The following is a 25046-nucleotide window of genomic DNA, read 5'->3' on the forward strand; positions in this document are numbered from 1 at the left end:
TGATTAAATGTCATGTTAGTGGATCATCTCACTCCTGTTCCACTTCTCTGGTTCCTTTTCCATCAGGCGCGACGGAACGCCCTCATGACGTAGAACCGTGCGCTGGGGTCCTTCATCTGAATGCTTCAGGCGCCCAATTCCTGTAGTTGATGGTCTGAAAGTGCTGATCTTTATTCGCTGATTGTAGAATTTGTAATCTACCGAATCCCGTTATTGATTCGGCGGTCGTTGGTGATGGAGGAGGTCGACGTGGAGCCGACCACCACTGTGAGTCCCGCGGTGTCTCTGACGCGGTCTGCCGCATGTCTGAGGTCTTCAGGCAGCTGAGATCATTCAAACACAGAGGGGATTTCAGGAGATCAAGTGTGTTAGGGTTAGGGTTAATGTTAGGGTTAGTGTTAGGGTAGTGTCAGGGTCAGGGTTAGGGTTAGGGCTAGGGTTAGTGTTAGGGTAGTGTCAGGGTTAGGGCTAGGGTTAGTGTTAGGGTAGTGTTAGGGTTAGGGTAGTGTCAGGGTCAGGGTCAGGGTTAGGGTTGTATTGTGGTTAACTCTTGAGGTTCCTCGGGTCTCCACCGAGGGGGTAAATCAGCTTTTAGTCGTGGTGCTCCTCACTGCTGGAACAGGCTGCAGAGAAGGTTTCAGTTGGCTGTTCTGGTGACGCTCGGGCAGTTTAAAGTTTTTATTGAGGACCTCTTTGTTGAAAAATGTGTTGGATTTTCTTGATTGTGTTTTATAATGTTGTAATTTTGTATGTGTATTATGTAAACTGTGTGTATGCAGGGCTCCCTGGTACAGGAGACCTTGGTCTCAATGGGACTCACAGCACACAAAAAAACCCAGCACAACTAGTAGTAGCATAACAGCAGACTGTTGAAGTGGGCCAGCGAGTTCATTATGATCCCTGTTCAGTTCACAACAACGAGAACCATAACGACCCTGTCTTCATTCCCTTTCCCAGACTATCCCCGGAGTCGACTGTAACCAGAAACACTTGGGATTTGTGTGGGGGCCCGGAGACATTCTGGTGTATGAGACCGTTTATAAAGCATCAGGTAATTACAGACACTGAATGACATTTTAAACCAATCTGATTGACCTGACAGGCCAGTACCAAGCATCCTCAAATCAAATCAAAGTTTATTTATCAAATACACAATATATAGGATACAATGCAATGAAATGCTTAAGGCAAGCAACTCCTCAACAATGCAACAGTCAACAATCAAACAATCAATAATGTAATATAATAATAATAGAAAAAAACAATAATATAAGGTGGTATAGTAAATAGCAGCAGAAACTCAACAACATCTTCCTCCTCCTCCTCCTCTTCCTCCTCCTCCTCCTCCTCCTCTTCCTCTTCCTCCTCCTCCTCCTCCTCCTCCTCCTCTTCCTCAGGTGCTGGATCCACAGGACCTGCTTGTCTCTTTGTCCACGAGGTCAGGAAAGATGAAGACATCTATTCCCCTATTTTGCGTAAACTGTTCAACGAGTCCCATCACATCTTCGTTGGGCTGCAGAGGATCCGAGAGGATCTGCCCAGCAAGAACAAGAAACCTCAGTAAGGCTGGGCCTTCCCACGCTCCCTCACCTTCTCCAAGCAGGCCTGCGGTTTACCACGCACTCGTAGAAGAAGAAAAAAGGGCACCTCAAGTTTCACGTTTCAAGTTTATTTATCATTATAGATCATTGTAGATCATTATAGATCATTATAGATCATTGTAGATCATTGTAGATCATTATAGATCATTATAGAACATACAAGTATACAACGTAATGAAACGCTTGGGGCAGAGCAGCTCTACAACATCAACATAAATCAACAATAGAATGGAATACAAGACAATAAAAAACAATATCAATAACAAAAACAACAATAATAGTATAGGTTAATTTATTATTATTATGATTATGATTATTATTATGAGTTGATTAGGACACTTGCAGTGTTGGCACAGTTTATTTATCTATTTCATCTGTTTTGAACTTCCAGGTTTGTCAGCATCAGCAAGAACTACCGCTCCGTCATCCGGGCCTGTATGGAGGAGCTCCAGCAGGTTGCAGGTATCGTACAGCCACATTAAAACAACAACGTTTGGGGCGCTTAGTGGCGTAGCACACTAATGCAGTTACCACGTGATCGCAAGGTTCCTGGTTCGATTCCGACCCTCGACCTGTCTTGCATGTCATCCCTCCTCTCTCTCTCTCTCTCTCCCATCCTTCCTGTCAATCTCTACTGTCTCTATCCCAATAAAGCAGAAATATATAAATATAAAAACATATTTAAAAAAAAACAACAACAACGTTTTAATGAGGGAGGCCATTCTTCAATAACCTGCTCTCTCCTCTCACCCTCCAGTGTCGACACACGATGCAGCGCTGGCCACACAGTACGGAAATCAGGTACGGGTGACCGCTTTTCTAGAAAAAAATAACACATATCCAAGAAATTGTAACTAAATCGAAGAGGCGTTGAATCTGCACAATTAACTGATGAATATTTGTTAATGTTGATTGATGAATATGAGTATTGCTGTGATTGATCTCATCGTGCCGCGTGGCGCCTCCTGGTGTCTCCTGGTGTCTCCTGGTGTCTCCTGGCGTCTCCTGGTGTCTCCTGGTGTCTCCTGGCGTCTCCTGGTGTCTCCTGGTGTCTCCTGGCGTCTCCTGGTGTCTCCTGGTGTCTCCTGGTGTCTCCTGGTGTCTCCTGGCGTCTCCTGGTGTCTCCTGGCGTCTCCTGGTGTCTCCTGGTGTCTCCTGGCGTCTCCTGGTGTCTCCTGGCGTCTCCTGGTGTCTCCTGGTGTCTCCTGGTGTCAGGTGTCCATCCTGCTGGCGGTGGAGCTGATCTGGAACCTCTGTGAAGTGTTGTTCATCGATGCAGCTCCAGGTAGAGTCCTGATCAAATGGTTGATTTATTGATTGTTAGGAATGTGTCATTTATTGCACCCTCACTTGTGCTGGACCACTGGACCACCCCAGGCCACTGAACTGTGTGTGTGTGTGTGTGTGACCCTGTCAGCTGGCTCCCTGCTGCTCCACCTGCTGGACTGGGTCCGGCTCCACAAGGCTGATGTGGATGAGAAGGCCAGGGATGTGCTGCAGAGCGAGAGTCCCACGGAGCACCAGGCCTACTGGGATGTGGTACGCACACACACACATATACATACACGCCACACACACACAAACATCCCACCTGCACACACCCCACCCACACACACACATATGCACATATACACACACACCCCACCCACACACACACACACACACACACACACACACCCCACCCACACAAACACACACACACCCCTCTGCCTTTGAGAGTTATCTCCTCATTGATTTTATGACTTCTAATGGGATTTTAGAGTGGATGATAACATTGCCATTTAAACGGAGGATTGCTTCAGGTGAACAGTCTAATATTTACCTCTACTACGCATGTGTATTAGTTTACTTTTTTAAGACTGTATTTCCTGTGTTTGGTTCTGCTGACCGCTGCCTCCGTCCTCCTGTCTGCAGGTGGTCAGCTACGTCCTGCAGGGCCGCATGGACGAGGCCAGGCAGGTGCTGCTGAAACAGGCGGCGCTGCAGCCTGCAGCCAGGGGCTCCTTCAAGCTGATGGACAGCCTGCTCATGAAGATGCCCATCTACAACGTACACGCTTACTGTTATTACCCGTTGATAGAATAATAATAATAATAATAATAATAATACACTTTATTTATATAGAACCTTTTTAAAACAGTGTTACAAAGTGCTTTGGTAATGTGCAGATAAAACAGAAATGCAAATAACAACTAAAATAAAAGTAGAAACAGTAAAACACAACACATTAAAAAGGTCAGCATCAGTGAAAGGCTCGTCTATAAAAAATGAGTTGTAAGAAGAGATTTAAGAGAGAATAGTGAATACTACTGACTCACTGAATACTACTGACTCACTGAATACTACTGACTCACTGAATACTCCTGACTCACTGAATACTACTGACTCACTGAATACTACTGACTCACTGAATACTACTGACTCACTGAATACTCCTGATCTAGAGAGAATAGTGAATACTCCTGATCTTGAGAGAATAGTGAATACTACTGATCTTGAGAGAATAGTGAATACTCCTGATCTTGAGAGAATAGTGAATACTCCTGATCTTGAGAGAATAGTGAATACTCCTGATCTTGAGAGAATAGTGAATACTCCTGATCTAGAGAGAATAGTGAATACTCCTGATCTAGAGAGAATAGTGAATACTCCTGATCTTGAGAGAATAGTGAATACTCCTGATCTAGAGAGAATAGTGAATACTCCTGATCTTGAGAGAATAGTGAATACTCCTGATCTAGAGAGAATAGTGAATACTCCTGATCTAGAGAGAATAGTGAATACTCCTGATCTTGAGAGAATAGTGAATACTCCTGATCTAGAGAGAATAGTGAATACTCCTGATCTTGAGAGAATAGTGAATACTCCTGATCTAGAGAGAATAGTGAATACTCCTGATCTTGAGAGAATAGTGAATACTCCTGATCTAGAGAGAATAGTGAATACTCCTGATCTAGAGAGAATAGTGAATACTCCTGATCTTGCTGGCCTGACATCCTCAGGCAGGTCCTTCCAGAGTCTCGGGGTCGTAACGACAATATACAGTGAATCAAATCCAACTTTATTGATAACGCACATTCCCTACTGTACACAGATGCAACACAACGCCCTTCACAGGAAAAATGAATGAACAACAGAGAGAGGGAGAAAATCCCGAAACAGGACGAGATCAAAAAACAAAAAAAAACAATCAATAAATGTTCGTAAGTGCCTGTGAATGTACGGACACCTCTGACTGGCTGGCCTCCTGTGTGTGATGTCACAGCCCGGCGGGACGCAGACGCTGACGGAGTACGACGTGAAGTGGAGACACTGGCATGAGGAGTGTGACCGCTGTCTCCACGACAACGCCTTCGCCCCCCACCCCCACCTGGAGGTCATCTGTAAGGTGAGTGTCACCCCCCCCACCCCCACCTGGAGGTCATCTGTAAAGTGAGTGTCACCGTCCAATCAAGTCAGGTCTGGTTTATTTGTCATTACATGGAATACAAGGGGACACAAGGCAGAACATCTCTCCATCATCAACCATCAACACTAGAATGTAACAAGGATCATACATCAAATATAAACAGTAACAGTAATAAAACAGTGAAATAATACAGGATGATTCTAGCAGCAGGAGAGGGAGTAGATGCAGAGTGTAATGTCAGTGGAGAGTGTCACTGAGCAGTGTGTCCATGTCCATGGCCTGGTTCTGGATCTGGTTCTGGTTCTGGATCTGGTTCTGGATCTGGATCTGGTTCTGGATCTGCATCTGGTTCTGGTTCTGGATCTGGATCTGGTTCTGGTTCTGGATCTGGTTCTGGTTCTGGTTCTGGATCTGGTTCTGGTTCTACGTGTCTGTCTGTGGGTCAGCCGTTCCCGGCTGGTCGGTCGTTCCTGTCTTTACTGTGTCTACTGGACCATCCCTCCTTCACTCCATGACCCAAATGTTCATCCATCCATCTATTCCTGAAGTGTTTGTCCATCCCTCCCTCCCTCCCTCCCTTCGTCCGTCCGTTACAACCTTCCCCTCTGTGTGTCCGTCCGTTACAACCTTCCCCTCTGTGTGTCCGTCCGTTACAACCTTCCCCTCCGTCCGTCCGTCCGTTACAACCTTCCCCTCCGTCTGTCCGTCCGTTACAACCTTCCCCTCTGTGTGTCCGTCCGTTACAACCTTCCCCTCTGTGTGTCTGTCTGTTACAACCTTCCCCTCTGTGTGTCCGTCCGTTACAACCTTCCCCTCTGTGTGTCTGTCCGTTACAACCTTCCCCTCTGTGTGTCTGTCCGTTACAACCTTCCCCTCTGTGTGTCTGTCCGTTACAACCTTCCCCTCTGTGTGTCCGTGCAGGTCCTGGTCGGTGACGAGGACACCCTCCTGGACCACAAGGAGCTGCTGAGCACCTGGTACCACTTCCTGGTGACCCGCCTGCTGTTCTCTCACCCCACTGTCAAACCCACCGAGCTGCACTACTACGCACAGGTACAACTACATTACCCACAATACCCGGTTAGCCATCTACCCCCTGCAACTACATTACCCATGATACCCAATAGCTGTCTACCCCCTGCAACTACATTACCCATGATACCCAGTAGCTGTCTACTCCCGGCAACTACATTACCCATGATACCCATGCTCCCCTAGCACAGACAACAGTTGTCCAGTTGGTGCAGGTTGAGTTTGGATGGACAGGCTCTGGCTCCTGTTTCCTCACAAGGCTGTTTAACCTCAGTGTGTGTCTATGATTATATATAATAAATAAGTCCTAGCTGTGTGTGTGTCGTCTGTGATGTGTCAGTAAGTCCTAACTGTGTGTGTCGTCTGTGATGTCAGTAAGTCCTAACTGTGTGTGTAGTCTGTGATGTGTCAGTAAGTCCTAACTGTGTGTGTAGTCTGTGATGTGTCAGTAAGTCCTAACTGTGTGTGTAGTCTGTGATGTCAGTAAGTCCTAACTGTGTGTGTAGTCTGTGATGTGTCAGTAAGTCCTAACTGTGTGTGTAGTCTGTGATGTGTCAGTAAGTCCTAACTGTGTGTGTAGTCTGTGATGTGTCAGTAAGTCCTAACTGTGTGTGTAGTCTGTGATGTGTCAGTAAGTCCTAACTGTGTGTGTAGTCTGTGATGTCAGTAAGTCCTAACTGTGTGTGTAGTCTGTGATGTCAGTAAGTCCTAACTGTGTGTGTAGTCTGTGATGTGTCAGTAAGTCCTAACTGTGTGTGTGTCGTCTGATGTGTCAGTAAGTCCTAACTGTGTGTGTGTCGTCTGATGTGTCAGTAAGTCCTAACTGTGTGTGTAGTCTGTGATGTGTCAGTAAGTCCTAACTGTGTGTGTAGTCTGTGATGTCAGTAAGTCCTAACTGTGTGTGTAGTCTGTGATGTGTCAGTAAGTCCTAACTGTGTGTGTGTCGTCTGTGATGTGTCAGTAAGTCCTAACTGTGTGTGTAGTCTGTGATGTGTCAGTAAATCCTAACTGTGTGTGTGTCGTCTGTGATGTGTCAGTAAGTCCTAACTGTGTGTGTAGTCTGTGATGTGTCAGTAAATCCTAACTGTGTGTGTAGTCTGTGATGTGTCAGTAAGTCCTAACTGTGTGTGTAGTCTGTGATGTCAGTAAGTCCTAACTGTGTGTGTAGTCTGTGATGTGTCAGTAAGTCCTAACTGTGTGTGTAGTCTGTGATGTGTGTGTAAGCAGCCTCCTCTCTGTCTGTGTGTTCAGTCCAGCATGGACATGTTCCTGGACCAGAGGAGTGTCCCTGAGCCTCTGGACAGCATCCTGCTGGCTGCCTTTGAGTTTGACATCCACCAGGTCATCAAGGACTGCAGGTGAGGCCAAGACATGTTCCACACAATCTCATTTAGTTTCAACTACAATTTCACCTACACCTGCACCTCCACCTCTACCTACACCTTCATACTCTACACCTGCACCTCCACCTCTACCTACACCTTCATACTCTACACCTAAACCTTCACCTAAACCTGCACCTATACCTATACCTACACCTCTACCTACACCTTCATACTCTACACCTAAACCTTCACCTAAACCTGCACCTATACCTATACCTACACCTATACCTACACCTTCATACTCTACACCTTCACCTAAACCTGCACCTATACCTATACCTACACCTATACCTACACTTTCACCTACACCTGCACCTACACCTACACACCTATACCTACACTTGAACCTACACCTTCACCTGCACAACAATGGCCGTCTGTACTTGTATCCTTCATGTTGACATTTGGTCTCTGGTCTCGGTGTTTCAGCATCGCCCTCAACAACTGGTGGTTTGTGGCGCATTTGACGGACCTCCTGGACCACTGCAAACTGTTACAGTCTCACAACCTACAGTAAGTCCTCAACCTACAGTAAGTCCTCAACCTACAGTAAGTCCTCAACCTTCTCACAACCTACAGTAAGTCTACAACCTACAGTAAGTCCTCAACCTACAGTAAGTCCTCAACCTTCTCACAACCTTCTCACAACCTACAGTAAGTCCTCAACCTTCTCACAACCTTCTCACAACCTACAGTAAGTCCACAACCTTCTCACAACCTTCTCACAACCTACAGTAAGTCCACAACCTTCTCACAACCTTCTCACAACCTACAGTAAGTCCACGGCCGTCTGAAACCCCCCCCCCCCCCCCCCCCCGCCATCAACAAATATGATCACAACCTCCAACATTTGGTCTTTGTTTGTGTCATCCAGCTTCGGGTCCAACCTGAGGGAGTTCCTGTTGTTGGAGTACGCCTCTGGTCTCTTCACGCACCACAGGTGAGATAGACAAGGCCGGGACATGTTCTACAGACAATCCCATGTACATTTACACAGTGTCATACAGGTTCAGTGCAACCTGGAAGTGAATCGCCCACAAACAAGGTCGCAGAAGTTGTAGTTTTTGTAAGGCAAGCTAACCGCGATGGCTAACTGTGCTCTGCTCTGTGCCCCTGTGGGCGGCAGCCTGTGGCAGCTAGCGGTGGACTACTTTGACCACTGCCCAGAGTTCGGCCGCGTCTACCTGGAGCTGCAGATCGAACGGGTGCCCCTGGACACGGAGCGCAAGGCTCTGAAGGTGCTGAGGATCTGTGAGCAGAGGCAGATGACTGAGCAAGGTAAGCATCACACGCACACACACACACACACACACACACACACCCACCTGATATTCTCACACTGTGGGTGAGGGGTTGACTATAACCTGTTGCTATAATGTGTGTGTGTGTGTGCAGTGAGGAGCATCTGTAAGATCATGGCCAAGGGTGCGTTGAGGAACAACAGGCTAGGCTCCGCCCTCTCCTGGAGCATCAGAGCCAAGGACGCCGCCTTCGCCACACTCATCTCTGAGAGGTCAGACACACACACACACACTCACACCATCACACACACACACCATCACACACACACACACACACACACACTCACACACACACACCATCACACACACAACATCTAACACACACACCATCACACACCATCTAACACACACACACCATCATCGTAATAATTATTACTATTATAACCTCCTACTATTACTATTATAACCTCCTACTATAATTATTATAACCTCCTACTATTACTATTATAACCTCCTACTATTACTATTATAACCTCCTACTATAATTATAACCTCCTACTATTACTATTATTACCTCCTACTATTACTATTATAACCTCCTACTATTACTATTATAACCTCCTACTATTACTATTATAACCTCCTACTATTGCTATTATAACCTCCTACTATTACTATTATAACCTCCTACTATTGCTATTATAACCTCCTACTATTACTATTATAACCTCCTACTATTACTATTATAACCTCCTACTATTGCTATTATAACCTCCTACTATTACTATTATAACCTCCTACTATTACTATTATAACCTCCTACTATTACTATTATAACCTCCTACTATTACTATTATAACCTCCTACTATTGCTATTATAACCTCCTACTATTACTATTATAACCTCCTACTATTGCTATTATAACCTCCTACTATTACTATTATAACCTCCTACTATTGCTATTACCCACTGTTGTTGTGTTCTGTTGCTCCATGCTACTCTACACTAGTATTATTATATTGTGTTGACCTGGGGGTTCGTTGATTTTCAATTCAGTCAGTTCAGGAAGTAAACAGAAACAACAACACAACGGTTGAAATAGGACTTCGTTACGTTCAACGATCTCTCAAGAAAATGAGTCTCAGAAGCTTGTGACCACGACATGGCTTCCACCGTGACGTCTGCTGCCACTTGGTAGATAGTTGTGTGATTTTCTCCACAGCAACACGATAGTTTCCAGGTTTACAATGAGATGAAATAAAGAGATCTGAAGGTCGACGTCTTCTGGAGAGGGAACTTTATTCAATGTTACAAAGAGATGATGTCTCAGGCCAGCAGGTGACGTCTCTGTCTCTGGGACTCATCTCCCAGAGAACTACATAAACCAGAGAACTACATAAACTAGAGAACTACATAAACTAGAGAACTACATAAACTAGAGAACTACATATACTAGAGAACTACATAAACTAGAGAACTACATAAACCAGAGAACTACATAAACTAGAGAACTACATATACTAGAGAACTACATAAACCAGAGAACTACATGTACTAGAGAACTACATAAACCAGAGAACTACATGTACTAGAGAACTACATAAACTAGAGAACTACATATACTAGAGAACTACATAAACCAGAGAACTACATGTACTAGAGAACTACATAAACCAGAGAACTACATAAACCAGAGAACTACATAAACCAGAGAACTACATAAACCAGAGAACTACATAAACTAGAGAACTACATATACTAGAGAACTACATAAACTAGAGAACTACATATACTAGAGAACTACATAAACTAGCCATGGGATTTGGCCTTGGAGGCCACAGGTCCTTATCCCTCTACTCCTCTTTCTCCGGGGGGGGGACGGGGACGGGGGGGTCAGTTGAGCAGTCTTCTGACCGGTACCGTTTGCCCGGACGGTAACCGAGAGAGAACAGGGCGCGGCTGCGGTCTGTCCTCTGTCGGTTGGGCGATCCTGAGGCGGTATGACATCACTGGTAGATGGGAGATAAGCGGCGTGAAAGCGTGTCTTTGTACGTGTCCCACCGCCGCCTCTGTGTCACGTCAGGTTCCTCCAGGACTACTGCGCCCGGGGGACCTTCTCCGACCTGGACCTCATAGACAACCTGGGCCCCACCATGCTGCTCAGCGACAGGCTCACCTTCCTGGGTAAGACGCCGCACACACACATACACACATAGCACACACACGCTCGTACTTGCGTACACGCATCCACCTCCACCCATATACAGTACACACACGCTTGTACTTGCGTGTGTACACACACACACACACACACACACCACGTGCCTGTGTGAACTCGTGCTCCAGTCAGCTGTGTTTCTCCCTCACAAGGCTAATGCTACACACACACACACACACCCTGAGATGGTCTCTCTCACCCTAATGATCTTAGTCATTACTTGGGATGTCACATGGTGCCCACTGGTCTAAATAAGGCTTCAGCTTGTGATAGCCTGCAGTGTGTGTGTGTGTGTGTGTGTGTGTGTGTGTGTGTGTGTGTGTGTGTGTGTGTGTGTGTGTGTGTGTTGTGTGTGTGTGTGTGTGTGTGTGTGTGTGTGTGTGTGTGTGTGTGTGTGTGTGTGTGTTGTGTTGTACTGTCCTGTCCTGTCCTGTCTCTGAAAAAGGCTGAACTAACTGACCGTGGACTATTTCCGCAGCTAGATGTTGATAGTAATATTACGGTTCAGTGTCGTTAATGTTCACCATGGAGCCGGGACCAGAGGTCTCATATCAGCACTGGTGAGACAGCGTCATGTGATGTGAGCTGTTTCTTTGTTTTCATGTCCCCCCTGAGTTGTTGTTGTTGTTGATGATTAGGGAAGTACCGGGAGTTCCACCGGCTGTACGGAGAGAAGCGCTTCACTGAGGCGGCTAAGCTCCTCCTCTCCCTCATGACGGCCAAGATCGCCCCGCGCACCTTCTGGATGACCCTGCTGAGCGACGCGCTGCCTCTGCTGGAGCAGAAAGAGGTCCGCAGGCTAACTCACGTGTTCTGAGAAGGACGTGTGTGTGTGTGTGTGGGGGGGGGGGGGGGGGGGTTATTATACGTGCTAATTGAAGCCTTTCGCTGTCTGTCGGTATGAGGAGGCTAACTCTCTGTCTCTCTCTCGTAGGTGATCTTCTCCGCTGACCAGACCCATGAGCTGATGTTCTGTCTGGAGGAGCTGACCTCGGTGAAGACGGTCCCAAACGAAGACAGACCCCTGCAGGTTAGCCTAACACTCCATTAGAATTCTGGGATAGCAACCAGGAGGACTTCCTGACTGTAGGACCTGTGATGCGTTGAGGCTGGTAGGAGGGGACATGAGGACTTCCTGACTGTAGGACCTGTGATGCGTTGAGACTGGTAGGAGGAGACATGAGGACCTCCTGACTGTAGGACCTGTGATGCGTTGAGACATGAGGACTTCCTGACTGTAGGACCTGTGATGCGTTGAGGCTGGTAGGAGGAGACATGAGGACGCTCCTGTAGGATGAAAGGCTCCTTCTTGTAGAACGGCAAACAACCTAATGTGTTGGTGTGGTGGGAGAGTTTAATTCCAAACCACTATATTGGGTCAGGTAACATTTATTATTAAAAAAATATCATAAAACAAATACAACACGGCTAATGTCCTTTCAAATATATCATAAAGGTTTTTTTTTCATGACGGCAATCATTTTATTGGAAAGATAATAATACATTTTTGGAAATGGTGGACGTTGCCTTTTGGAATGAAACGTCCATTTTGTTCCCCCCGTTCAAACATTATTCCGTTGAGAGGAAGCTCCATTGGACTCTAATCCGACCCTAACCCCTATTTTTTTAATATTATTATTATTATTAGTGCTTTGTTGAGGAGTTGCTTGCCCTAAAGCATTTCATTATGCTGTATCAATTGTGTAAATTACCATTAACATTTTATTTGACTTAACTCACCAACTGCCAAAGAGTTCCGGAACCCTCACCACCTGGAGTGTTCCAAGTGTTCTATGTGGTGTCTACCTAGCAACAACACTCTGATTGGCTACAAAATGAAGCATCATCATTGATGCATTTCTGGTGAATAAAGTCACCCCTGGCCCTCTAGGATGTTGACAGTTTGGGCGACTTTATTCACCCTCGGCGCTGAATGAGTTAATCTGTCGTTCCAGGACGAGGATATCGAGGCGACCAAGATCGAGCTCCTCCGCCTGGCGCTCGCCCGTAATCTGGCCATGGCCATCGTCAGGGAGGGGACGGTGGACGCCTGAGGGAACTCTGGGATATGACCAAGAAAATGTCTCATCTTTTTTTGTACTGTACATAAACTAAATCAAGTGATCAAAATGTGTTCTTTGATAATAAAAAATCTTTTTTTTTTGTCATTCTTTGCATTCATTATGCAAAGGCATGGAATTGCTTGACATGAACATCAGCTATCTGCTGTGGGCTAGACCATGTGGTGAATCAGGCTAGTTATGTTCCAGGGTAAGAGCAGTGTTCTTTGTAAACAAACATCTGTGAACTCACATCAAAGACAAGATCATCATCAGCAAAAAAAAAAAAAAAACGACCCAACTGCACATCAATGTCCTTTAAAAGAAACATTTTAATTTGTCATGCAGCGAACAAATAGCAACGCATGTATGTAACACAGTCTGTACAAACATCAACTTCAAGATCTGCACTTCACATTGACAACGGACAGGAAGTACACCTCTGTACAGGTACACCTACAGGCTAGGCCTCCCACGCTGTGATACGTCCAGGACTACCAAAGAGGGGACACGGGGGAGGGGAAGGACATTTGTCTTGGGCAAACGTGCTGCATCCCATTTTTCCACTCTTCTCCTGACACGCGCAGATTTAAACTGGAGTGGATTGGTACAAGAGACCATGCCTAAAACCTCTTCTGCTGAAAGCCCTATTTCACTAATTTCCACCTAAAAAACAGACCCAAACTAAACCGCTTATAACATTAGAAATATGATGATCAGATGCAAAAGCAGGATGCTTTTTGATAGGTAACACCTTGGAAGTTTTGTGTGGATATGCTCAGATCATAGTTCACAATAACATACTACACATGACAAGGAGAAAGTCATCAATAATTAAATTAAAGCAGAATTTGGGACCAATTGTGGGCCCGTCTGGCTTCAGAGGTTAAACCGATGTTACACTTTTAAATCCTTGTGGCGAAGCGTACAAGTGCACACTTCAGAAGAAGGTTGGAGAGACAGCCGTTACAGTACAGAAGAAGACCCCACCCCACTGTGAGCCAAACATCACCTGGAATGGCTCCACTCAACCCTCCCTGTCAGTAAGAACCTTGCTGTTCGGTTGACATCTTCAGTCAGTGTTACACTTGGTCTGTTCAGTGATGCACTGAAATACAAAAAAAACAAAACAAAAAACCCCATAAATAAATAAGACACATAATCCCAATACTGACAATGGAGAGAATTTAAAAACATGTCCTAAAAACGTAATCATATTCCAACTCTGACAGAGAGATAATAACACTATCATTGAACCAATAACAAGCATCAGATAGGAGGATCTTAACCATTAAAGCAGCTATGGTCGGCATTTATGATCATAACCAGCATGTCAAGAGTAAGGACAGTAGGATCGACTAAGATGATGCTTGGCAACCCTGTCATCAAAGTAGCTTGTGTGTGTGTGACTCACCGAACACTTTATTAGGAACACTATACTAATACTGGGTAGGGCCTCCCTTTGCTCTCAAAACAGGCTCAATTCTTCGTGGCATTAAAATGACAATAAAGTTTAATCTAATCTAATTAATTCCACAAGATGTGGGAAACATTCCTTTGAGATTCTGGTCCATGATGACATGCAATTCCTGCAGATTTTTCAGGTCTTTCAAGCTGTGAATCTCCCGTTCTACCACATTCCAAAGGTGTTCTATTGGATTCAGATCCGGTGACTGGGAAGGCCACTGAAGAACACTGAACTCATTGTCATGTTCATGAAACCAGTTTGAGACGACTTTTGCTTTGTGACATGGTGCATTATCATGCTGAAAGTAGCCATTAGAAGATGGGTAAATTGTGAGCAACAATACTCAAATAGGCTGTGGCATTCAAGCGATGATTGATTGGTATTAACGGGCCCAAAGTGTGCCAAGAAAACATTCCCCACACCGTTCCACCACCTCTACCATGAGAAGTTGTACAGGTGTTCCACCACCTCCACCATGAGAAGGTGTACAGGTGTTCCACCACCATGAGAAGGTGTACAGGTGTTCCACCACCATGAGAAGGTGTACAGGTGTTCCACCACCATGAGAAGGTGTACAGGTGTTCCTCCACCATGAGAAGGTGTACAGGTGTTCCTCCACCATGAGAAGGTGTACAGGTGTTCCACCACCATGAGAAGGTGTACAGGTGTTCCTCCACCATGAGAAGGTGTACAGGTGTTCCTCCACCATGAGAAGGTGTACAGGTGTTCCACCACCATGAGAAGGTGTCCAGGTGTTCCACCACCATGAGAAGGTGTACAGGTGTTCCTCCACCATGAGAAGGTGTACAGGTGTTCCTCCACCATGAGAAGGTGTACAGGTGTTCCTGATAAAGTGCTCAGTGAGTGTAGATATATTTTCAGAGCTGACATCATGACAGACTTTCCAAGTTATTCCTGAACTCAGGTAAAAGTTAGCTGTAGATTTACAGTATGGGAAATAATAATAATTGTGTAGTAGATCCGATATTCATTGAAATATTATGTCTGTGTTAGAAATAATATATAAGCTTTATAGTTACGGCCTGTTTTGGACATGTTTTTGCGAACTGGATGTCACCCGGGATTATGCTAACTAGTTGCTACGCTAACAGGCGAGCCGAGCCGCCCGCGCCCGATCCCGTCCCGTCCCGTCCCGTCCCCGCCCCGCCCCGCTCCGCACTACTCTACGTTCTCCAGTTGATGAGACGGTCCGAATCTACAACAACATAACCGGCAAACACGATATACCTCACTTTAATAAAACAATGTCAGAACCGCAGTCACGATGTCTACTAAGCCTAATAACCACCGGATATGCACCGAAAAAATACCCCAAACACCTGAAGGAAAATCATGGATTAGTTTGTCAACCGCGAGCACCAATGAGTACAAATACAGTATTAGCAACTTCTATACCTAGATATCATCCATTTCTATTCCAATTATTAGTGCTAGATATTCTTCTTCAGTCTGCCTAATGATAAACCCTGTATATGCACGATTAGAGTCTTACTGTTAATATGAGTTAAAGTATAGTTCTCAACTTTGAACTCCGTTTTATCACTTTGTGGCTCCTTTCTCAGCCAGCTACTTCAACCAAACTAGTGTTTATTAATCTCTTCAGATAACCAGCCTGTACTTCTATACACGCCTCAGTCTGATCTCTGATAGAGAAATAATGCAGCATCACCTCACATTGTGGCCTAAAGCCACAGATGATTTGCAGATCTGCTAAAAGACTTTGTAATTGTGTCCAAGAATATTAAGAAAAGCCAGTTTGGGGTGCATCCTCCTACCGATCGTCACCCACTGAAGAACAACAGATCTGCCTCTTTGCTGTTGCGTCCCTTTAGTTCAGTCGTGGCCCTGGAGCTGAAGAGCTTTCATCGGTTCTATTGTGCCAGGTAAAACCAATCAAGCACAGCAAAGTATTTCAAAGTATTTCAAATGACTACTACTTTTTGGAGAATTGCTTTAGACGTCAGTGGAAGCGTAGGAGTGCCTGGCAGGTATCTCAGCAGTAAAGATGGTCAACAACTTAATAAACAATCAGTACGAGGAATGGTTGGCTGATTAGGTAGTGCTATGTTGGTACTGTGACATTGCAGCAACACTCCCCCAACCTTCCCAACCTTCCCTCACCCTCCTCCTCCTCCTCCCCCCCCCCCTCCTCCTCCTCCTCCTCCTCCTCCTCCTCCTCACCCTCCTCTCTCTCTCTGAGGTGTGTGGTTAACATAACACACCCCATCATGGAGTGAGATGCCCTGTCCTGTCCTGTGATGTTTGGGGGGGGGGGGGCTATAGGTGCCCCCAGGTCTCTGGCGGGGGGAATTGGTCCACCTCCCCCACCTCTGCACAGGGCCTCTCCCCCAGAGTGAAGGACAGCTTATAACGCAGACGCACCTTCTCCTGCAAAGCACAAACACACATGGACATTCAGGTCAGTCTCACAGAGAGACGTTCAGGTCGGTCTCACAGAGAGACATTCAGGTAGGTCTCACAGAGAGACATTCAGGTAGGTCTCACAGAGAGACATTCAGGTCAGTCTCACAGAGAGACATTCAGGTCAGTCTCACAGAGACACAAAAAAATCTCTGCTCAAAAACAGCAACAAAAGGTAAGGCAAGCCTTTGGGTCCAAAAAGGACCTGGCCTATATGAGTGAATCAGAAGTGCAGGCTGTTCCCAGAGTACTCCTCTTACCTTGCATGGGTTGGCCAGCAGCATGATCTGGGTGAGGGAGGCGGGGGACAGGATGGGGTTAAAGGGGGCCAGCTCTGTTCCTGACGGAGGCTGAAGCTTCACCTTCATCGACTGTAATTGAATAAAAAAAGGAAGAAGAAGGAGAAGAAGAAGTAGAAGATTAGGAGTGAGTGTGTGAGTTTAGACAGCGATAATATTTCGAGTTTTGTGGGTGTATACTTGTGTATGTGGGCGTGTGTGGGTGTGTGTTCTGTCTGTCTGTGTATGTATGTGTCTACCTTGGGCACGGCTGCCTGTCTGTCTGTCTGTCTGTCTGTCTGTCTGTCTGTGTGTGTATGTGAGTGTGTGTGTGTGTGTGTGTGTGTGTGTGTGTGTGAGTGTGTGTCCCTACCTTGGGCACGGCGGCCTGCAGGACTATGTTCTGGACGGCCAGTGGCGCGGTGTTGAGCATGGAGGCCACCAGCACCAGGACGTCAGGCCGGCCCGGGGGACAGTCGGACGCGAAGGTCAGCAGAACACGCACTCCGTCTTTGTCATAGGCCGTCACGGGCAGCACTCTGCCTGGAGACAGACAGGGGACAGCCAATCAGGTCACAGCGAACACAGCGACTCCTATAGGTTACACTGAATGATGATTGTGTTCTGTAGAATTACAATATCCTCTATGAAATATCATCTGGGTGCACTGTGAGTCTCCCCCCTCTGTCATCCTCCCTCCCTACCCCCCCACCCATCCTTCCCCCCTCCCTCCCCTCCGGGACTCACTGGGTCTGATGGCCTCCAGGGGTACATGAACATTGGCCAGGGAGACTTCTGGTCCTCTGGCGGGGCTGCCCTGGGCGTGGGCCTGGGCCTGGGCCTGGAGGGAGGAGGGGTGGATGGGGGACAGAGAGCTGCCCTGGCCCTGGCCCTGCAGGGAGGGGTGGAGGATGGGGGACAGGGAGCGGAACAGGGGGCTGCCCGGGGCCGAGCCCAGCGCCAGGGCCTTGGCGTGGGACACGGCGGGGGAGCCAGGCATGGCGCCCACCAGGAGAGAGGGCGAGGAGATGACCGGGTGACCAGGCGTGGGCCTCGGCATGGCTGCTGCCAACCCCAACCCACTGCCAACCATCAGCGGGCCGGGCAGACTGGAAACGACAGGAAACACCACATGAATGAACCCTCGGTGAGCCGGGATAAAGTACATCATATTCCACAGAGAATGTGGCCGTCATACTCATAAGTAAGGTAACAAAGGCATGTATATGAAGGTAAGGTAACAAAGGCATGTAGGTAACTCCTTTGAGCCCACTCTGAGTGCCAGATCAGCGTACCTCTTCGGCTCTCCAAAGTCCAGCATGGCCAAGTCCTGGAGGTCCTGGAGGCTGCTGGTGGCGGGGGGGGCTGTCCCGGGGGGGGGCTGGGCCGGGGGGAACACAGGAACAGTCCTGGCTAAGCTGCCAAACAGGTCCAAGCCCGGGTCAGGGCCCTGGAGAGAGGGACAGGTTCAGGTTCAGGTTTACTGTCACTCAACGGGAACACAACGGCAGAAATACGCTGTGAAATCCACGTCATTAAGGAATGAAAAACAGAACTGGAGAAGCTCGGCATGTTTGGAGACAGGTCCGACTGGTAGTTACCTAACAGGACATAATCTGGACTGTTTCGTCCCAAGGTTAAGGAGGTTCGCCACATAAATATTTACGTTTGACTCATTTAGCAGACGCTTTTTTCCAGCGACTTACAATCAGTACATAAACAAGTAAGTGAGTCAACACCACAACAGCCATCGTAAGTAAAACCGTGCCATCAAGTGCCATCGGTATTAGAGGAGAGGAGAGGAGAGGAGAGGAGAGGAGAGGAGAGGGGGATGGATAGAGGGTGTAGGGTGTTAGGGGGTGGAGAGGAGAGGAGGAGGATAGAGGGTGTAGGGTGTTAGGGGGTGGAGAGGAGAGGAGGTAGGGTGTTAGGGGGTGGAGAGGAGAGGAGGAGGATAGAGGGTGTAGGGTGTTAGGGGGTGGAGAGGAGAGGAGAGGAGAGGAGAGGAGAGGAGAGGAGAGGAGGAGGATAGAGGGTGTAGGGTGTAGGGTGTAGGGTGTTAGGGGGTGGAGAGGAGAGGAGAGGAGAGGAGAGGAGAGGAGAGGAGAGGAGAGGAGAGGAGAGGAGAGGAGAGGAGGTAGGGTGTTAGGGGGTGGAGAGGTCTGAGGAGGAAGACCCCAGAAGTACATTCTACTGTTCATGAGGTCTGGACTTTCAACAAACCCTGGTGTGTCACAGACGCTCCCCAGAATATGTCAATCAATAAATTAATAAATTAATCAATCATCATCATCCGGTTTAATAAGACCACAGGAGGCAAAGGAAACAGTACCTGTAAGGAAGTCCACGGATGGGCTAGTTCGTCAAGCTTTGGTTTTGACTGGCTGCTCAGGGACGGGACTGGATCATTCAGTCCTAGGAGAGGAGGGAAGGGAAACGTAGTCCATCAATGGCAAGAGAGCTCACAAAAACTACAACTCAAAACTACATATCTTTTCTATTGAGGATCAGATTACATTTATTGTACAATCCGGTATTAAGTCCCTAGAAAGTCCGGGGTAAAACTGTTAATACTTGATAATAAATTGCATATTAATGACTTGGTTTTAGTTTCTTTCAGAGTCACTGACACAAGCACCACTATGTACCAGGTAGTTATCCATTGTAGTGAATTCATTGCAGCAAGTACCACATATTTAACCAGTTTTTTACTGAGAAACTACCAGCTTAAAGGGGAAGTTTACCCGAAATCCATTTTCATGTTAATTCATAACACATACCTACCGTCTCAGACTATCTATCTATCTACAGCTGCATCAGAGCATTCAAAGCCAGATATCTTGACTCAGAGATCGTTTTAAAATGCTGTCTACTACTGAATAATGAAAACAACAAATCCACTGGATTACAGGGTGACATTCCGCTCTAAACAGGGGTGTAAAAGAGAGGGGTCCCCATCGTTTTGGAGATGCGGGGCCAGTGAATCACCTAAAGACAGGAGCTCATCGTCCAGGAGAGAGAGGGCGGTGAGGGCCTTCTCACTGGCCGGGTGGCTGGGGCTGTTGGTCTGACTGGCATGTGAGCCGGCCAATCTCTTTGGTGGAGGAGGCAGGGCAGGGATGGGGAAAGCCAGGGGATTGGCTGAGGCTGGGTCTGAGACCGGGCGAGGAGGCGGGGCTGGCTGAGAAGGGGCGGGGCTAGGGATGTCGATGCCGGCCAGGTCGATCAACGTCTCTGTGTTGTCGCTGGTGATCTCTGTATGGGGGGGAGGGGGGGGGGGGGGGGGAGGAGAGAGAGGGGGGGAGAGAGAGAGGGAGGGAGACAGAGAGAGAGAGAGGGAGAGGGGGAGAGAGAGAGAGAGAGAGAGAGAGAGGCCTGTCAACACCCAGGAACTGCAGATTGAGTGTAAACAAATACGCAGAGAAAAAGTGGGAACGACATACTGACATTCTGATCAGGAAGAGGAGGTGTTAGAAGGGCAGTGTGTGTATGCGTGCATGCGCGTGCATGCATCTGGAACCCTCACCGGCGGCAGACGCAGGATCCTCGCCGTCCCCGTTCACCGCCAGTCCCTCCACCACCTTCTTATAGGAGTTGATGACGCGGGAGAGGTCATCGCTGGCCTGCAGGATGTCACCTGGGGTCAGGGGACAGAGGTCAGAGGTCAACAGAGGCCCAGATGACATCACGTCAGAGTGAGGAGCGTCGGCTGAGCGTCTCACCTAGACTGGCGTCGTTGTCCTCCGTCTCGGTGGCCATCTTGAACGCGGTGCGCCTCAACTTGTCACAGCGGTCGTAGAGCTCCTGACAGGATCACACACACACACGCAGAGACCTTCCTCAATAAACAGGGGGTGTGTGTGTGTGTGTGTCTGCGCATGCATGATTGTGTGTGTGTGTGTGTGTGTGTCTGTCTGCGCATGCATGATTGTGTGTGTGTGTGAGAGCAGAACACACACCCGGAGCAGCTCTCTGTCTGAGTCGGAGGAGCCGTCTCTGTCGTAGTGAGACAGCATCTCTGCCAGCAGCTTGACGTTCACCGTCACCTCCTCCAGGGTGTGGACACGCCTGCTGGACTTCTGCACTCGGACGTCATCCTGAGCGCACACGCACACGCGCACGCGCACACACACGATCGATAAAGAGAAATCAATGTTGCTGCTGCAATTTCAATACAGTCCATTTTCCAAAGCGCTATCTGGTTCATAAGGTCTGTATTGTATTTATTGTTAATATTGTTTACTATTGTTCTTGTTGTAAAGCTCATTGAGACGTCCGTCTATGTAAAAAGCCCTTTACAAATACGTGTGATTGAGTGACAGGTTGATTGATTGACAGGGAAGTAAAAGGAGCCACCATGACAGTTCATCGGCCAATCATTCATCAGCTCCTTCCAACTCTCACCTCCTTCACCATGTTCTTGATCAGCCTGTTCGCCTCCTGGAGGTCCTCAGGGTTCTTACTCCTCAGAAGCTCTGCCAGCAGCTACAGACAGACACAGACACACAGACACACAGACAGACACAGACAGACACAGACACAGACAGTCAGTTCACCAGTGTGTGGTCCCCTCAGGTACAGCATGTTTCAGTGTGGGGGGGGTGTCTTACCTTCCCCATGTCCTCATTCTCAAACACGGGGTTCTTGGGCCGGGTCGGGGGTGAGGGGATCAGGGTCTTATCCACCGGCAGCTCTGGGTCAGCCGTCACAAGACCTGAGAGAAGAGGGGGAGAGAAGAGAGGGAGAGAAGAGAGGGAGAGAGAGAGAGAAGAGAGGGAGAGAAGAGAAGAGAGGGAGAGAAGAGGGGGAGAGAAGAGAAGAGAGGGAGAGAAGAGAAGAGAAGAGAGGGAGAGAAGAGAGGGAGAGAAGAGAGGGAGAGAAGAGAGGGAGAGAAGAGAGGGAGAGAAGAGAGGGAGAGAAGAGAAGAGAAGAGAGGGAGAGAAGAGGGGGAGAGAAGAGAGGGAAGAGAAGAGAGGGAGAGAGAGAGAAGAGAGGGAGAGAAGAGAAGAGAGGGAGAGAAGAGAAGAGAAGAGAGGGAGAGAAGAGGGGGAGAGAAGAGAGGGAGAGAAGAGAGGGAGAGAGAGAGAAGAGAGGGAGAGAAGAGAAGAGAAGGAGAGAAGAGAGGAAGAGAAGAGAGAGAGAGAAGAGAGGGAGAGAAGAGAGGGAGAGAGAGAGAAGAGAGGGAGAGAAGAGAAGAGAAGGAGAGAAGAGAGGAAGAGAAGAGAGAGAGAGAAGAGAGGGAGAGAAGAGAGGGAGAGAGAGAGAAGAGAGGGAGAGAAGAGAAGAGAAGGAGAGAAGAGAGGAAGAGAAGAGAGAGAAGAGAGGGAGAGAGAGAGAAGAGAGGGAGAGAAGAGAGGGAGAGAAGAGAAGAGAAGGAGAGAAGAGAGGAAGAGAAGAGAGAGAAGAGAGGGAGAGAGAGAGAAGAGAGGGAGAGAAGAGAAGAGAGGGAGAGAGAGAGAAGAGAGGGAGAGAGGGAGAGAAGAGAAGAGAGGGAGAGTGTGATTCAATACCATTAGAAGATTTTGGCCTCTTCAATCAAATCAAATGCTTTATTTGCCATACAATCAGATGTATGGCACACACACACACACACACACACACACACACACACAGGGAGATCAGAGCACAGGATCAGCCGTAGTTCGGTGCCCCTGGAGCAGTCAGGGGTTCAGTGCCTTGCTCAAGGGCACAACGGCAGTGGTAGGCACCTTAGATATGGTGGCAGCAACATTAGCACGGTCTTTAAACAGCATCATGGGTAAGACAGCGTCAAGGGTGAGACAGTGTCATGGGTGAGACAGCGTCATGGGTGAGACAGCATCATGGGTGAGACAGTGTGAAGGTGTAAGACATTGTCATGGGTGAGACAGCGTCAAGGGTGAGACAGTGTCATGGGTGAGACAGCGTCATGGGTGAGACAGTGTCATGGGTGAGACAGCGTCAAGGGTGAGACAGCGTCAAGGGTGAGACAGCGTCATGGGTGAGACAGTGTCATGGGTGAGACAGCGTCATGGGTGAGACAGCATCATGGGTGAGACAGTGTGAAGGTGTAAGACATTGTCATGGGTGAGACAGCGTCAAGGGTGAGACAGTGTCATGGGTGAGACAGTGTCATGGGTGAGACAGCGTCAAGGGTGAGACAGCGTCAAGGGTGAGACAGTGTCATGGGTGAGACAGCGTCATGGGTGAGACAGTGTCATGGGTGAGACAGCGTCAAGGGTGAGACAGTGTCATGGGTAAGACAGCGTCATGGGTGAGACAGCGTCATGGGTGAGACAGTGTGAAGGTGTTCCCTCCATCTCTTACCCTGTCTCCTCAGCGTCCCGTAGGCTTCACTTATCTTGGCCTCGTTGGGAAACGCCACGGTCCAGCTGTACAGCATCTCGATGATCCTCGTCTTCACCTTCTCCGGCACGCCGTCTCCCATGTACTGGAAACAAGGGTCACATGTGACGTCCGCTCACAAACACATGAACTAACGCAAGAGCAGCAGCTCCCCTCACCTTCGGAGACACCACTTTGATGAGCTCGTTCAGAAAACGATACTTCCCGATTTCGTTATGAAACCTTCTCCCGCAGTTCTTCATACACGCCTCCAGAACCTGCATGGACAAGTGAAGACTCGGTAAAAAAGGTAAATAAAACCTATTGGATAGGGGGAATAATCCTTTATAGGACCAAGTTCAACTTACTGTTAAAGCCTGAAGAGCCTCCCATTCCTGTGGTGAGTGGATTTTGTGAACAAGCAACCGAACAGCGATCTGGGGACTACACACACACACACACAGAGAGGTCAGGTTACTTTAAGACATGTGCTACACACAACGTAACCTAAACAACATGTGTTTTTACCTCACGGCTTTTTTCACAGAATGATTTTAGGTGAATTGAAACAACACTGATAAGTCTTACCCCTCCAGTTCCTTATTGATCTGATCACAGAACCCCATGATGTATTCCCAGTCCTCCTGTCTGTTAGTTGGATGGGTGGCTTTATCTTTGGTCAAATAAAAACATACACCATGTTTAGTTTATACTTCATCACGACTGTGTTGAGAGGAGAAACAATTTCAATGTCACTTGAATACACAATTCAAATCAAATCAAATCAAAGTTTATTTGTCATACACACGGAACACAGCCGTAGACGGTGTGATGAAATGATTTGAGGAAGCCAGCTCCTCAACAGTGGAACAATGAAGTCAGAATAACATGGGGTAGAGGCGGCAGCAGCAGATGTGGAGTGGGTAGATAGACAGTAGTAGGAACAGTAGTGTGTAGTATGACAGCACACAATTCAATTCCCCATCTTTGTCTGTGCCTGTGAACAGTCTGACTAAGCAGTGACTGTCATCCACCTCGCAGCAGATACAGCACTGCCAAATCTCAACTGCATGACAGGACAGACATGACAGACATGTCACCAAACCCCCAACATGTGCATCTGTCAAACAATGTGAGCAGCCAAGACGTCCGATGCGGGCTACAATCACGATCACCAAATCAGCTGTCAAAGGGAAGGGAGCAGCCACATCCCCGTGGGTGTAGACTTGAATCTGCGCCTCCCAGAACTGATCCAGAGTCAGAGGATGTCGTCGCTCTCAGCGCCGCTGAGGATGAACCCGGGCTGCGAACACTGATCCCAGGTCGGACATCCCTCCCAGCCAGTGGCTTTACCGCGGATTAGCGACGGTGCGACAGATCGCACGGAGGCACAATCGCTGCTCATTCATTCAATGCCACCCATCAGACTAATACCTTAATAACAGCTCATCATTGATTGAATAAATAGTGTAAATTCACTCACTGAGCCAGGATTCTAGCGTCTCCCCTTCCTGGTACGCCATAGCACTGCAAACATTGCGTGATAACGTCACCGAAGCGTGTACGACTGGCGCACTGTGCGTAAGC

The 25046-nt window shown here is 47.8% G+C and overlaps 3 protein-coding genes across 3 annotated transcripts in view; 1 reads left to right on the forward strand and 2 right to left on the reverse strand.

Annotated features, from left to right (window-relative positions):
- The window catches only part of pvalb8 (parvalbumin 8), a 109306-nt gene that overhangs the window by 28880 nt on the left and 55380 nt on the right, over positions 1-25046 (reverse strand). The gene's annotated exons all lie outside the window — the stretch shown is intronic.
- Positions 127-13055, forward strand: nup85 (nucleoporin 85). The gene is made up of 19 exons (XM_083676928.1): positions 127-267; positions 958-1051; positions 1398-1560; positions 1993-2063; positions 2359-2402; positions 2817-2886; positions 3019-3140; positions 3516-3650; positions 4867-4989; positions 5932-6063; positions 7294-7400; positions 7857-7940; positions 8302-8367; positions 8554-8705; positions 8823-8940; positions 10753-10853; positions 11526-11677; positions 11822-11917; positions 12843-13055. Exons 1-19 carry the CDS (start codon positions 235-237, stop codon positions 12939-12941), a joined length of 1962 nt encoding a protein of 653 aa, XP_083533054.1. The 5' UTR covers positions 127-234; the 3' UTR covers positions 12942-13055.
- gga3b (golgi associated, gamma adaptin ear containing, ARF binding protein 3b) lies at positions 13260-25003 on the reverse strand. The gene is made up of 18 exons (XM_083677984.1): positions 24943-25003; positions 24048-24132; positions 23828-23903; positions 23639-23737; positions 23442-23565; positions 21746-21849; positions 21540-21620; positions 21095-21232; positions 20858-20939; positions 20662-20772; positions 20124-20390; positions 19468-19550; positions 18431-18585; positions 17883-18244; positions 17509-17678; positions 17118-17228; positions 16659-16824; positions 13260-14055 (listed from the first exon to the last, which is right to left on the reverse strand). Exons 1-17 carry the CDS (start codon positions 24980-24982, stop codon positions 16714-16716), a joined length of 2199 nt encoding a protein of 732 aa, XP_083534110.1. The 5' UTR covers positions 24983-25003; the 3' UTR covers positions 13260-14055; positions 16659-16713.

The sequence above is a fragment of the Argentina silus genome (genome assembly GCF_951799395.1).
Source record: "Argentina silus genome assembly, chromosome: 9".
Classification (NCBI taxonomy): Eukaryota; Metazoa; Chordata; class Actinopteri; order Argentiniformes; family Argentinidae; genus Argentina; species Argentina silus.

Bases quoted from the DNA above. Each gene is read 5' to 3' on its own strand.
- nup85 (XM_083676928.1), top strand. From the start codon at position 235: ATGGAGGAGGTCGACGTGGAGCCGACCACCACT. The intron at 1,052-1,397 runs GTAATTACAGAC...CCTCTTCCTCAG, and splicing joins GACCGTTTATAAAGCATCAG to GTGCTGGATCCACAGGACCT. The intron at 2,887-3,018 runs GTAGAGTCCTGA...TGACCCTGTCAG, and splicing joins GTTCATCGATGCAGCTCCAG to CTGGCTCCCTGCTGCTCCAC.
- gga3b (XM_083677984.1), bottom strand. From the start codon at position 24,982: ATGGCGTACCAGGAAGGGGAGACGCTAGAATCCTGGCTCA. The intron at 21,850-23,441 runs GTAAGAGATGGA...CTCTTCTCTCAG, and splicing joins CGGGACGCTGAGGAGACAGG to GTCTTGTGACGGCTGACCCA. The intron at 20,391-20,661 runs GTGAGGGTTCCA...CCCCCCATACAG, and splicing joins GGATCCTGCGTCTGCCGCCG to AGATCACCAGCGACAACACA.